This window comes from Fukomys damarensis, unplaced genomic scaffold (assembly GCF_012274545.1).
Source record: "Fukomys damarensis isolate Sample0158 unplaced genomic scaffold, DMR_v1.0_HiC HiC_scaffold_39, whole genome shotgun sequence".
NCBI classification, from domain to species: domain Eukaryota; kingdom Metazoa; phylum Chordata; class Mammalia; order Rodentia; family Bathyergidae; genus Fukomys; species Fukomys damarensis.
The window spans coordinates 78,330,758-78,345,183 of NW_022900951.1; the positions used below are offsets into that span (position 1 = coordinate 78,330,758).

Consider the following 14,426-nt stretch of genomic DNA (forward strand, 5'->3'; position numbering starts at 1 on the left):
ATATATATAACATACTTACAAATATATTTGGAAAATAAACTCTTGGAAGTAGAATTTTGAAGTTTAATAAACACTGCCAAACCACCCTCTACAGGCAGCTGTAAAGGTTTAGGTTCTCACCAGCAATGTATCAGAGCACATATGTTAGCTAACTCTTGGATTTTTACTACTCTGTTAAGATTCTTAAAAGACTTGTAGATTTATTTTGCATGTCTTATGATAACATGAATAAGATTAATTGGTATTTTGTATATTCAAGATTAAGATATGTCTATTTTTGTTATGATTGTTTTCACGTCTTCTACATCTATTTATATTGGGTTGCTAGGCTTTTCTTATTGATTTCTATTATTAGGAAATTTGTCCAGGGTCAGTGAGTCATAAAATTGTTTTCTACTTAATAATTTGTCATCTTTTTGGTTTTGTTCTGTTTTGTTCTCGAGACAGGGACTTTCTGTGCAGTGCAAGCTGGATTTGAACTCACTATGTAAAACAGGCTGTGGAACTCTCATTGATTCTCCTGCCTCAGTCTTCTGAGTGCGGGGATTACAGGTGGGAACCACCACACCCAGCTGTCATTTGTTTTTATTTCTTATTTTTTTGTCATGCAAAATTATTATCTTTTCTGGCTTCAAGGTTGTTAATCTTATTTAGAAACCTCTTTCCTCTCACTCCAGTATTGGAAAATTCCCCTATAATTTTAGAATGATTTCATGATGTTTTTTATATTTTAATTCTTGCTCCATGCACAATTGATCCATATTTTAAAGTGTAGAATCAAGGTTCAACTTTATTTTCTCAGATGACTCTCTTAATGTCCTGAAAAATATTAGCCTATTTTCCTAACTAAAATGCCAAATTTGAGGAATTTTTTGTTTTAGATATTTTTTCTCTTTCTAGATGGACTCTCAACTATTGCTCTCAATTCTACAACTGATTTAAGGAGTTTAATCATTCTCAAGGCACTAGAAGCCAAACTTCCCTTCCATTTGTTCCTCAATATAATCTATTTTAAGAGCAATTAAAGGTAAACCATAATACCCTGGAGTGTTATGAGTTCCCTAGAACTCCATTTCTTAACCATACACTATCTAATAATAGTTTCCAAGCATGTTGTAACTTGCATGGGATTTCACAGCTGAACTATTGTCAAGAGTAGGACTCTGAAAGGCCTGGGCTTGAATTCAAGCCCTACTACTCACTTACTGTGAGTTTAACTAATCTCTTAGACTCCTGGTTCCTTTGTACCAAAAGAGAGACAAAAGTAGTATGCATCTCCAAGGTTATTGCTATATACTAATGAGATAATCCATATTACACAGCTATCATAGTGAGTTGTTGCCATAACCAGCACAGCCAAATGGAAATTTAGAAGTTAGATTTTTGTTATATATTTAAGATATAAGCATTTTTCCAAACCTTTTCCTGCCCGGAATGTAACCTATACCCTCTCCTCTACCTACATTAAAAAAAAAAATGAACATGCGGGTGCTGGTCCCAGAAGGTTGGGGACCCTGTAGCAAGCCTGGAGATGTGTATTATCTCATTGTACTTTCCCTCCCTTCTGTTCTTTACTATAAAAGACCCTTGTACATTTGGACATGGGGAAATGGTAATTTGAGGCAAATGAGGCCTCTCTGTCTCCTCAGAGCTAGCTTTGAATAAATCTTCGTTTCCTTTCCACCAAAATTCTGTGGCCTCCTTTGATTTGGTTAGCAGTGAGCAAATGAACATGAGCATATAGACCCAAGGGGCCACTAACACAACCATTGGTCTCTTCAAAATTCATTGTTGGTGATGATGTTGGATGCTCCTTAAAGTTCAGAACTTTTTGGATATCCTTCACAGCATCCAGCATAGGACTAAGCTAATAATAATTATAATAATGTGAGTTGAAGAGAAACAATAATAACAGTAACAACCTCTAACAAGATCCTATCTTTGTGCACAGGGTTTTTACCTCAGGGGGGTTCCCTTTAAATCGAGGGTGCCTGCAGCCAGAGTCATGATGACCCCACTTCTCAAACGACAGTGCACACTTGTGTGGAGGACTCTCATCCATGCTCTCCTTTGTTTGACCCCGAACAATTCCACTGAAATAGAAGGGATGGCAGTTTAGGGTAAATAAATATGCAATATTTGCTGCTGGAGCATGAGAATGAGGGTTTGAAGACCTTACCTAATGCCATGAAGTGCTAAGCAGAGGAAATAGATGATAAAAAGGTGGTGTGCAATCCAGAAAAGCTCAAAATAATTCCTTCGAATAAACTCCATAGCTGAAGTTACCATAAGAATCAAGGCTATTGTGCCAATCACTCCAGTGAGACCAGCAATGCTGGTGAATGTCACATGCATCACTGTCTGTGAAAGGATAAATGTCAACATGATACAATGCACATGAAGGATACCATGACTTTCTTGCTTATGACCAGATCCCAGATACTTTGCTACTAAGCCAACTCACCATGTTTGGGGACCAGATGGGATTTAGCCAAGAATCCTCATCTTTCTTAATGTGAGATAGGTTGGAGAGAATGGAGGAAAGGGATACACCAGTGGCCTGTTGGCTTCTGCTGTAGCGTTCAAAGTTAAACAAATGTGCGATGATGTGAATGGCTAAACAGAAAGACAGAAAAAAAGCAGGTATCTCAGGAACGTTAAGGCAGGCATGCTCCACCAAAATAGTGCCTAGCAGAATGCGGAGTCTATAGTAAGTACCCAATAATGCTGAGCGATCCAAGGTCTTTTATATACCCATTTGGTTTCCAAAGGAATAGACTGTAAGATCCATGAATAAAGGACTAACAGTGCTTGATAAATAGTGCCAGGTGCTCATTATGCTTTGAGCATTTATATGCAAGGGTGAAATGAAACTAAATTGTGAATGCCTTGGAGTACACGATTTCTTGGTTTGCCTGAGTTACCTGTGAATGTGCAGATCATGTATGCCACCAGCTTATGGAACGTGAGGTTGTGATCCAATGGCTTCCTCAATGTGCGATTGCAAAACTACAAATGTAAAGTGATCAAGGTCAGGTGTTACTAGCCAGCCTCGTGAAAGTCACTAACCCATAACCAACTTGACTTAGACACATGCCAATATCCACTCTTCTTACCCATCCCATTTGTCACCCAAGGAGACCTCTGGTTTCCATTTCTAGGGAATGTTGGGCTATCCTACTGAGGATATCAGGATTAATGTGAAAATTGACAAAGGAGTAGCTGGGACTCACTGAGCAGGTGCCCCTGAGGAAAGACAGCAGATTTCGACACACGGGAACCAGGATCAACATGCTGTTAAAGTTCAAGCAGCGAGCCGAGGCTCGGGCCACAGCTAACGCTGTCTAGAGTAGAGAAGAAAAGAGAATGCTGCTTCATCTAGCAGGTAAGCACTGGCCCAGCCCACTTGTCTGAGTCCCACATATGGGCAGAGGTAGAGCTTCTTCCCCTCTCCCTCTATCATTAGGCTCATCTTCATGTTTGCAAAAAGAGAGAAAAATGTGCTGATCTTAATACTGAGTTGTGAAATTCATATGATAATGGTTTGGTTATGTTTAACAATACATTTATTAATATGAAACAAAGTGATTTAATTACTTCTCGTTAGCAAATACATTCTATGGATGTAATATGTTGCAGTGAGCATTTTTGTTTAATACACTTAATTATGATTTTATTATTTGTCACTCTTAAAGGAACCTTGAGAATCATACATACTTACATATAAATTTTAAATAGCTTCATATTTAAATCTAAAATTACAAATAGTGACTATGTTATTTTCTTTTCTGTTTCTTCTCATGTTGAAATTATAAGCATGCAATAATTGCATAATAAAAATAAAAAGTTTAGCTACTGAAATGTCTTTAAAATATATGTAAAAATTAAAGAAGGCTTAGGCAAGACTAGGAAAATAAATATATATATATATTTTTGCGGTGCTGTGGATTGAACCTAGAGCCTCCCACATGCTATGCTAGCACTTTATCTCTGAGCTACACCCCCATGCCTGAGAAGGGAGAACCTAAGAGATTTTCAAGCAGATTTTCTTGGGTGGCCAGTGGCATAAAGCAAGAACAACCTGTTCTATATCAGTAGAAACTGTTAGAAAAAGACAAGAAATTGAGGATTTACAGAAGCAGCCCAGAAGCAGTCCTGACTAGTTATAGGTTTGACAAAATATGTTCAACTCCGTAACAGCTATGCGTGACTTCTCAACTCTATATAAATGGTCGTTGAGTCTGCTTATGTACTGAGGACTGTAGGAGATAGAATGTGACAATTTTGTAGCTGTAGTTGTAGAGCGGGTAGTGGCCACATCCAGGCAATTTTTGCTCCGCTTTAGCGGACTGGCTAGCTTCCATACGTGCCTCTCAAAGACTTGCTAAAAAGAGGAATATGGGTGAGAGTTAATGATTTTTTGTTCTTTTTCCAGAAATCTTTAAGGCACAAAAGCTTTTCCATAACACCTAAACCCAGAACAATGTGCCATCAGTTTGACAAAGCAGGTCAATATCTGCCTCATCTACACAGTGGCTTACAATGAAGGCCACATAGTCTACAAGAGCTGCCCTACCGTTTTCCATTTCTAGCTTTTCCACGTGATCTGTGTTTTTTCCTTCTGCTGAGTCACACTCCGACAGTTTTTGGTAGAGACAGCCTGTTCCATTTCAGAATAGATTTTCTCTGTTCATCTCTGAGATCCTACATTTTCCCATTGGTTCTCACAGCTTGCTTATCTGAGTCACAGAGGTTTCTTAAAGCTAAAATTGGCAAGTGAGTTGAAAATACAGAAGTATAATTTCACAGCTCCATATTCAGTGGTAGTTATTTGTATGGGATAAATAGTTTTTAAAGAAAATCCTTTTCCCCCATTGTAGCACATTGAAATATCCCACAGAATGTCCATCTCTCTATATCAACTCTCACGCATGTTATAATTCAAATGCTGCTGTCATTAATGTTTCATTGACTGTGGATTTAAACTCCTTCTTCTGCTACTTACTTGCCTCGCTTCATAGTTAATCAAATTGTTCTCTGTATTCTCGCAAAGAGACCATGAATTTAAGAAATACCCTTTGGAATGATTAAATCAAGTACGGCACATCGATGCAATGCTGTTATTTTGTTCAACATGCACTGTTGTGGTAAATGTTTTAACCATGAGCTTTGTTGTGGTGAGGGTAATTCCAATTTCCAGCATTTGTCTATTCTGATGATATAACTACTCCTACACTTCTATGTGCCTTAATCTTATTGAAGACAGATTATTTATAATCAATTCTTTTAAAAAAAATAGAGCTTTAAAAGTGAAACATTTGCAGAATATCAGTATGATTTATTTTTCAGCTACCAACTTTTCAGTCATGAAGTAATTAAGTTCTTAATAACTAGTCACGTTTATTGCCTCATTCCCTTAATATAAATCTATTTTTAACACAAATTAGTGCTTCCTTCTGAGTTTTAGTTTCTGAAGAAAGAGCAAGGATGAACATTTAAAACGGAAAACAGCAGGGTAAAATAAGCCATTCAAATTTGTTGTGATCTGAACATGGAATCAACATTTGATTATGTAGGGAAAAGAAATATTTTTTTAAAGAACAAGCTGTCTTTAAATATGTACATTAAGTGGGTCTTTGTGGAAAGATATTGCGGAAAAAAGCATTGTTAAACTCAAAATGATTTATACAATTTCCTTACCTTTTACTGTATAATACTAGAGATGGTAGTCAGGTTTGCTCTTCTAACAAGGTAGGCCTCATGTGCATCACCCTGGGAGAGAACCATCCTCACCTCCATGTTTGCCTGCACAACTCATGTGCTCAATGCACCTCTCTCCTGGCTTCTGTTTCTGTATTTGATCTGTGGCTACTCCAACCTCTATTCTGTCACCTTAACCTGACCCCAAATTTCTCAGGCTTGCTGCTGCTGCTGCTGCTGCTGCTGTGTGTGTGTGTGTGTGTGTGTGTGTGTGTGTGTGTGTGTGCACGCGCGCACATGTGCGGTATTGGGGATCAAACCCAGGTCTTTCTCATTGAGTTATGTCCCTGATCCTTTTTTATCTTTTCTTTTGAGTCAGGGTCTTGTTTAGTTGCGCAGGCTGGGTTCAAATTTGTAATTCTACTGTCTCAGCCTTCCTGAGTGCTAGAGTTGCAGGTGTTTGCCACCATGCCTGGCCTTTTTCTGTAGACCTTCAATTCTGCAGTACCACCCACACCCTAGACTCCACTATTCTTACTATTTGATATAGAGGTGACATTAGTCCATAGCAAGGGTTTTCAAATTGTCTTGGTTATTTTTTCTTTCCTCTTCCCCTTAAACTCTTAAAACTGTCTAGAAGACAGATAAAGGTTGCTCTGGCTGAAGTGGGGCCGGGGGGAGGAGCACTGCCTTCCTATTGCACCCTGGTGAAGCACCTGAGTTTTTGGAAACCAGTTTGAAAATCATTACCAAATAATTTTCCTTATTGCATGTTTTTCTTATGCAGCATTGGGAATGGGCCCTAGATAGAGTTGTTGGGTGTACTCAGCAAAAATACAAGCTGTCCAGCTAAATTTGAACTTTAGATTTTTAAAAATGAATATTTTTGTGTGCCAATGTTCCATGTAATATTTGGAACACACATATAAAAAATGATTCTTTATCAAAATTCAAATCTGAGTGGGAATCTTATTTTTTTCCGGCAATATTATCCTTAGAAGAAATCAGAGCAATGCATTACAAAGGAGCCAGAAGAAGAAAAAGAAGAGGAGGCGGACATTGAGGAAGAGGAGGAGGAAGAGGGAGAGGGACAGGGAGAGGAAGAAGAAGAAAAGAAGAAGAAGAAGAAGAAGAAGAAGAAGAAGAAGAAGAAGAAGAAGAAGAAAAAAAAAAAAAAAGAAGAAAAAGAAGAAGAAGAAGAAGAAGAAGAAGCAGAGGAGGAAGAAAAAGCAGCAGCAGCAGCAGCTGCAGCCAAGAGCAGTGGCATACACTTCTAACTCCAGCTATTGGAGAGGCTGAGGCAGGAGGATCATAAATTCAAGGCTAGCCTGGGCAATTTAGTGAGATCCCATCTCCAAAAAAAAAAAAAGAGAGATTCTCCATATCACAATTACAATACTCACCCCAAGAATTTCTCTTGTGTAGAAGTACTCATCAGACTTCTCATATTTCAGGAAGGTATTTACAAATAGAAAAACATTCAATCCTATCCAAGCAACCTAGAGGAAGCAAATAAGGCATATAGGGAATTTTGGGAAGGAGTAGCTAAGTCATAGGAAATATCATCACCATTTGGACTATTTTGCATTTATCTGGTTTCATTTTCAATGAATACAATTCTGCCTGTGTCCAAGCTGCTTTCAATGGGAGTTGAAACCCTGAGCTATACCTTAGATGCTAATGAGCAGACTCAGCAATCTAAGGTCCCTGGGCTAAATCTGGATCCTCACCTGTTTTGCACATCCTGTAAACTCAGAATTTCTTTGTTTTCACAGTTTAAATGGTTTAAAACAGAAAAATGAGAATGAAAAATAGTTCACAATATAAAAATTATATGAAATTCACATTTCAGTGACCATATATAAAACGGTATTGGAACTTAGCCATTCCTACTCATTTCTGTATTGTTTCTGGCTGTTTTCCTGATACAGTGGCAGAGGTGAGTAATTGAAACAGTAGCTCACAAAAGCCTAGCTTTTTATAGAAACAGTTTTAATTTCTGGCCCACAGCTCTTGAAGTATTGCACCTAAAAGATGTCAATAAGCGACAAAGTGGACTCCTTAATAAACAAAGAATATACAAAGAATATATTTAGCATATATGATAATACCTACCCAAAAAGGACTAAACCATTCCCAGATGTGCCTGCCACTTTAAATACACTTTGACACACATTTTTCTGTTTTTAGTTTGTGAGTCATTTTTCAAATTACCCTGTTGTTACTTTGGACTAGATTGAGCTCCTAAGATTGCATTTGCCTATCCAAAGCACTGTTGCTGTGTTGGCCAAGGGGGAAATTTGGAATCTTTTAATCAGTTGCCTTAGAGAACAATCAGCTGGGCTCTAGCCCAAGTTTGGAGGTATTAGTTTGTAATTCAACAGGTCTCTGTAGTACAAGGCTGTCTATAGAATATATCACTACTGCAAGGATAGATAAGAACTATTGTAGACCACAGGTAAAAGGCCTTTAGCCCGGGACATGGTTCATTCAGATTCCCCAGACTGGGACCGTTCACAGACCTCTAAGAACAGCATAGTGATTCCAAGTGTCATAACTGGAGTTAAACTCCTTAGGCTCCAGTTCTAGCATCACTATTTACTTCACCTGAAAAATAATGATAATATTCCCTTGAACTCTTTATATAATGCTGGTTAAGTGGTCATGTATTTCTGTAGGATTTCTTTGTTATGGAAAGTCTTTACTTCTCCATTGATTTTGAACGTTAATTTTACGGGCTATAGACATTTGGGTTGAAAATTGTTTTTGTTTTTTTGAGACAGGGTCTCACAAAGTATTTGAGACTGACCTGGAACTCACTATGTAGCCCAGGCTGGTCTCGAATTCACAGCGATCCTTCTGAGTGCTGGGATTACAGATGTGAGCCACCATGCCCAGTGAAAATTGTTTTCTTTTAGAGCTTGAAAAATTTCAGGCCAAGATCTCCTGCCCTTTAAGGTTTGTGCTGAGAAATCTACTGTAATTCTAATAGGCTTGCCTTGAAAAGTAACTTGCAGCTTTTCTCTTAACAGCTTTTAGTATTCTCTTCTTTTACTTGAATTCTGGAATTTTCATTACGATGCATTGTGGAGAGGTTCTTTTTTGGTTGTAGCTATTTAGGGTTTGATTTTCCCCTGGTACTTTAACTATTTCCCTAGATTTGGAAAGTTTTCTGCTATTATTTCAATGAATAAATTTTTGCACTTTTTTTTTAGTTAGTTTCTAATTTTCCTTTATTCCTGTAATTCTGATATTGGGTGTTTTTTTAGTTGTCTCTCAGCTATTGGATTAAGTCTAGATGTTGCATAGTCATTTTCAGGGTGTTATTGAGGATAGAAGCAAGGATGAGACTCACATGAGCATCTCAATAGACATAGAAAAAGCCTTTGAGAAAATCTCACATCTATTCATGATAAATACCCCGAAGAAAATAGTTATAGAAGACCCTTCTCTCAATCTGACAAAAGCCATTTATGACAAACCACTGCCAATATCACATTAAATAGTAAAAAACTGTATACTTTTCCTCTAAAAATCAGGAACAAGACAAAAGTACCCTCCATCATCACTCCTGTTCATTACAATACTAGAAACATTAGCCAGAGCAATTAGGCAAGAGATGAAAACAAAAGAGACACAAATAGGAAAACAAGAAATCAAACTATCCTTCTTGTAGATGACATGATCTTTTACATACAAAACCCAAAAAACTCCACGAAAAAGCTCCTACCATGGAAGTAATAACCAGATTCAGCAATGTAGCAGGCTACAACATAAACACACACAAATCAATGTAGTTCCTATAAATCAAAAATGAAAACACTGAGAAAGAAATTAGGAAAACAATCCTCATCACAATAGCTTCAAAAAATTAAGAACATTGGAATCAATCTAATCAATTTCTAATTTCTAATCAAGATCTAATTTCTCTGTAATGAAAACAATACAATCCTTTTTTAAAAGAGATTAAAGAGAACATCAGAAAATAGAAAGACATCCTCTGCTCCTGATGTAGTCAAGATAGTCAAAATGGCCATATTAAAAAAACTGATATATAGATTTAATGTAATTCCAGTCAAAATACCAATAGCATTCTTTACAGGACTAGAAAAAACACTCATAATAATTATATGGAAAGAGAAGGGACTCAACAGCAAAAGTAATCCTGGGCAACAAGAGTAAATCAGAAAGCATCACAATCCTAGATTTCAAGTTACATTACAAAGCTACAGTTATTAAAAAACAGCATAGTACTCATACAAAAAGAGATAGATCAATGGAACCAAAAAAAGGATGCAGAAACAACTCCAGGAACATTCAGTCATTCAATCTTTGGCAAAGGGTCAAGAACCTATGCTGGAGTAAAGACAGCCTCTTTAAAAAAATTGTTCAGGGATAACTTGTTGTCCAATGCAGAAGAATTAATCTAGATCCATATCTCTCACCCTGTACTAAATAAAATAAAAATGGATCAAAGACCCAAATATTAAACAGAAACAATGAATCTGTCAGAACATAAAATATTTAAAACTCTTGAAAACATAGGCATAGCTACAGACTTTCAGAACAAAACACTAATAGCACAAGAAATAGCACCAAAAATCAACAGATGGGCTTATTTCAAATTAAAAACCTTCTGCACAACAAAGGATCAAGCAACAAAGTGAAGTGACAATCTATAGAAAGGGAAATACATTTTTCCAGCTCTTCCTTGCATCAAGGACTAATATGTAGAGTATATAAAGAATGCAAAAATTAGACCCCCGACACACATAAAAGGCCCAATCAAAAACTGGGAAGTTAAAAACAAGAAGCATAGTGCTCAACAACTACCTGAAGAAATCTTCAGCATCTTTGTCCATTAGAGAAATGTAAATTAAAACAACACTGAGATTCCATCTTATTCCAGAAAGAATGGCTATCATCACAAAATCAAAAAACAAGAAATGCTGGTGAGGTTGTGAGGAGAAATAAACCCTCCTACACTGTTGCTTGGAATGTGAACTGGTTCAAGCACTGTGGAAATCAGTATGGACCTTCTTCAAAAAACTCAAAATAGAAATTCCATTTGATCTAGCTATACCTCTTCTGAGTATCTTCCCAAAGAGTTAAATACACCATATTAGATTGATAGGCAGATACCTATGTTTGTAACAACATACCTCACAATAGATAAATCTTGGAACTGGTCTATCAAAAGATTTATGGATGAAGAAAATGTGGTATTTATAAATAATGAAGTACTAGTCTGCCATAAAGAAGGATAAATTTAAGTCATTTATAGGAAGATGAATGTAACAAGATCATAATGCTAAGCAAAATAAGTCAGATACTGAAGGTTAAATATTGCATGGCTTCTCTCATATTAGAAACCCAAAGTCTAAATAATTTAAAGAGCAATATAATAATAGATTATAGGAAACAGAGGTAGACTTTTTGCAGATGGGCAAATGGATTTATGGGTGGTTGGAGAGGGGAGGTAAGGATGAGGAAGAGAAAATAAAAATGATTAAGTTAAGGTATGTATATGTACCAACTCCCCATAATGAATGTATTCATTGTGTATTGTAAACATATACTACCTTAAAATGCTAAAAATCAAAGATAATAACAAGATCTACCCCACAGCAATGCTGTGATGCTTACATGAAATTACACAGGTAGAGTGATTAATGCAAAGCTTAGTGCAGACTAAGAGCTCAAAAAATGCTAGCTACTGAGGTGCATCTTTACCAAACTGGCCTTACCAATTTTTTCCTGCCCCTTTTGCTCAAAATATTTTTTCAGAGGTGTCTTCTAGAGACTCTTGACTCCAATGAAAAAAAGAGAGTTGAAAGCCACAGACACTTCAATAATTTTGAAGACAGAAGAGAAAAGCTCATTTAAGGAGAACATAAATATTTCAGTAACTAAAAGGGACAGCATTAAAGAATTCTATATTGGTGCATAATCAATTGTAAGCAAGGTAAATTATGAAATACAGTGTCATCTACAAATAAGGAATTCCATTTCTTTCCTTGGCCATCATGTCCTTTATTATAAATAGTAAAGAAGGTGAAGTACAAGTCTGGGGAAAAAGGAAAACTATAACTATTTTTGAATAATTTTTCTTCATTTAAAACAATGCACAGGACTACTTGTCAGAGATAGCAAAAAGTCTGAACCTTCCAGCAGGGCTGTTTCAAAGCTAGAAAGTTAAAAGTGAGGCAACACTATGGGTGATCAATTCCTCCAGCAAAAAAATAAACACAGTGAGAAAAACAGTGGAGTTTAGAGCTAGAAACACATCTGTATTTGTAGGTGGTCACCTCATTAATCCCTGCTCCCCCACCAACATACCTACCACCTGGAAATTTAACATACCCCACCACATTGGGAATTTAAATCTAGACAGAATATATAACTTGATAACGTCAGTTAGTAGCAGAACTTAAACTACTGGCCAGGTTCCCTGTCTCTTAAGCTAATACTTTTTCCTGTTGTAGTGCAAAAGGAACTAAATATAGGGCATAGAGTTATTAAAAATATGCCATAGCGCTTGCCTTGCATGAAGCCCTATTTAAATCCCCAAAATAAACTATCATCTATATCTACCTATCTATCTACCTATCATCTATCTATCTATCTATCTATCCACCCGTCTATCTCTGTATCTATCTCCAAATCCTGGAATAATCTGACAAAACAAGCACTTGGCCTTTCATTAAATGCAAAGCAAACAACCCTCTAGGATGCCCACACTTGGCATACCTGGGCAGTGCTCTAAAAGAAAGAGAAAGAGTCCTAGAAATAATGAATAAAGTTCTGGGAAAGCAATAAAGGACACAGGGAGCCCCAGACTTAGGTGTGGCTCAGAAGTAGGAGAATAAAAGTGAAGAAAGGTGTGTGTGTGCGTGTATGTGTTTGTGTGTGGAGGGGTTTATGCAAGGTGGGCTAATGGAAAAGTTCTGGCATGCACATAAGGGAGCTGAGTTTGAGTGTTAACCCATTGATCAATTCACTGTGTGACATCTGGGTCACTTTTTCTTTGCTGTTGTTTTAAAATTAAGGACTTGGTTTACATATGCAATATGTAGTGCTGTGGCCACTACCCACGATGGATAATGAGTGCTTGAAATGTGGCCAGTTCTAATTGAGATGTGCCACGAGTGTACAATACATGTAGGATATCAGTGACTTAGAAAAAATAAAAACATCTACATTATCTCATTACTATTTTTCATATTTATTACATGTTAAAAATATAATTTGGGTTTAACAAAGTATATTGTTACAAATTAATTTCATCTGTTTCTTTTGACCTTTTTCAGTGTAGGTATTAGAACGTTTAGAATTTATGTGAGTAGGTCACAATATATTTCCAATGAGCTGTACTGGGTTAAGATGATTTCAAAATTCATTTTCATCTTAAACATTCAATTATTTTATTAAATCTTGATGACTGCAGTATAGGAAGAATAGAGAGAAAGAATTGCAACTGCTAGAGGTGAGGTGGAAGAGCAGTGACAGAAAATGAAGGCAGTTTGAAATTCCAAGTACTTGTGACATGGCAACATGAACAGCTGCATATTATTTGGGTCTGTTCTCTCATCTGGCCTAAGGTTGTGTTTATTAACTGATAACTGGTCTTGTTAGTTAAATAATTGCCATAGACTCTTTTCTTTTGAATAGCTTTACAAATACTAACAAACATGATGTTGTCTTACTCCAAATATTCCTAATTAATAGGAAGTGAAATAACACTTACCAGAAAAAAAACTGAGAACCAGTGGTTAACCAGCCAGTTTCCCATTGTCAAGGGATGTTAAATCCTGTGAAAGCAGCAGGACAGATTCAGCAATCTCAATTCTGGAGAAGTTCTTCAGGTTGGTATCTGTACTGTTCAAGGTCTGTGAGTCTAAATGTGAAAAATGCACCTACCCAGGTTCCAGGAATGAATAAGTGTATTCTGCCTTCCTCCTCTGGACGGAACTATATTATCAACTTAAGTAGACCAGCCCTACCTGAAAGAACCACAGGGGTTTTCCCTGTTGGGGTTTTTACCCCGTCAGGAAATAGCAATCTTCTTTGGTGAAAAATTCTCTCATCCTCTTATCACCATGACCTAATCCAAAGCATGGATTTCCTTGATAAGGCATTTGCTAAGTTTTCTCATAAGAAGAATAATTAACCTGGGGCTCTATTCACATTGCCTCCCACTACCCAGGTTAAAACATAGAATATTGGTATGGGGATGTAGCTCGGTGGGGCTGCACCTGCCTGTCAAGAGCAAGGTTGTGAGTTCAATCCCTGGTTCCAAAACACACACACACACACACACACACACACACACACACACACACACACACACACACACACACACACACACACACACACACACACACACACACACACACACACACACACACACACACACACACACACACACACACACACACACACACACACACACACAGAATATTTATATCCAGTATCTTAAAACCCCTAGTATATCCTCCCTAGTCACATCCCTCTTTTTCCCAAAGAAGAACCCAAACCAAATGTAACCCAAAATTTGGGGTAATTATTTCCTTGTTTTTAAAAAATATTTTTACTAAATATAAACACATACCTAAATAATATTGTCTGGTCTTTCTTGTTTTGATCTTTTTATAAATGGGACTTAACTGAAAGTGTATATGCTTCTGTGAATTGCTTCTTTCAACATTGTTTTTTGAGATTCATAT

At 36.9% G+C, this 14,426-nt stretch overlaps 1 protein-coding gene across 4 annotated transcripts in view; it reads right to left on the minus strand.

Annotated features, from left to right (window-relative positions):
- Nox1 (NADPH oxidase 1) overlaps positions 1–13,492 on the minus strand; it is a 22,021-nt gene extending 8,529 nt beyond the window's left edge. For 2 of the 4 annotated variants that reach the window (XM_010623399.1, XM_010623397.1), the window contains exons 1-7: positions 13,448–13,492; positions 7,100–7,199; positions 3,234–3,340; positions 2,925–3,009; positions 2,465–2,616; positions 2,180–2,361; positions 1,961–2,093 (exon numbers count right to left, since the gene is read on the minus strand). In XM_010623399.1, coding sequence (XP_010621701.1) covers positions 1,961–2,093; positions 2,180–2,361; positions 2,465–2,616; positions 2,925–3,009; positions 3,234–3,340; positions 7,100–7,199; positions 13,448–13,492 — 804 coding nt within the window. Of the gene's footprint in view, positions 1–1,960; positions 2,094–2,179; positions 2,362–2,464; positions 2,617–2,924; positions 3,010–3,233; positions 3,345–7,099; positions 7,200–13,447 lie in introns of all 4 variants that reach the window. The other 2 variants (XM_019207384.1, XM_010623398.1) reach the window with 2 other exon arrangements.
- Between the last annotated feature and the right edge of the window lie 934 nt (positions 13,493–14,426).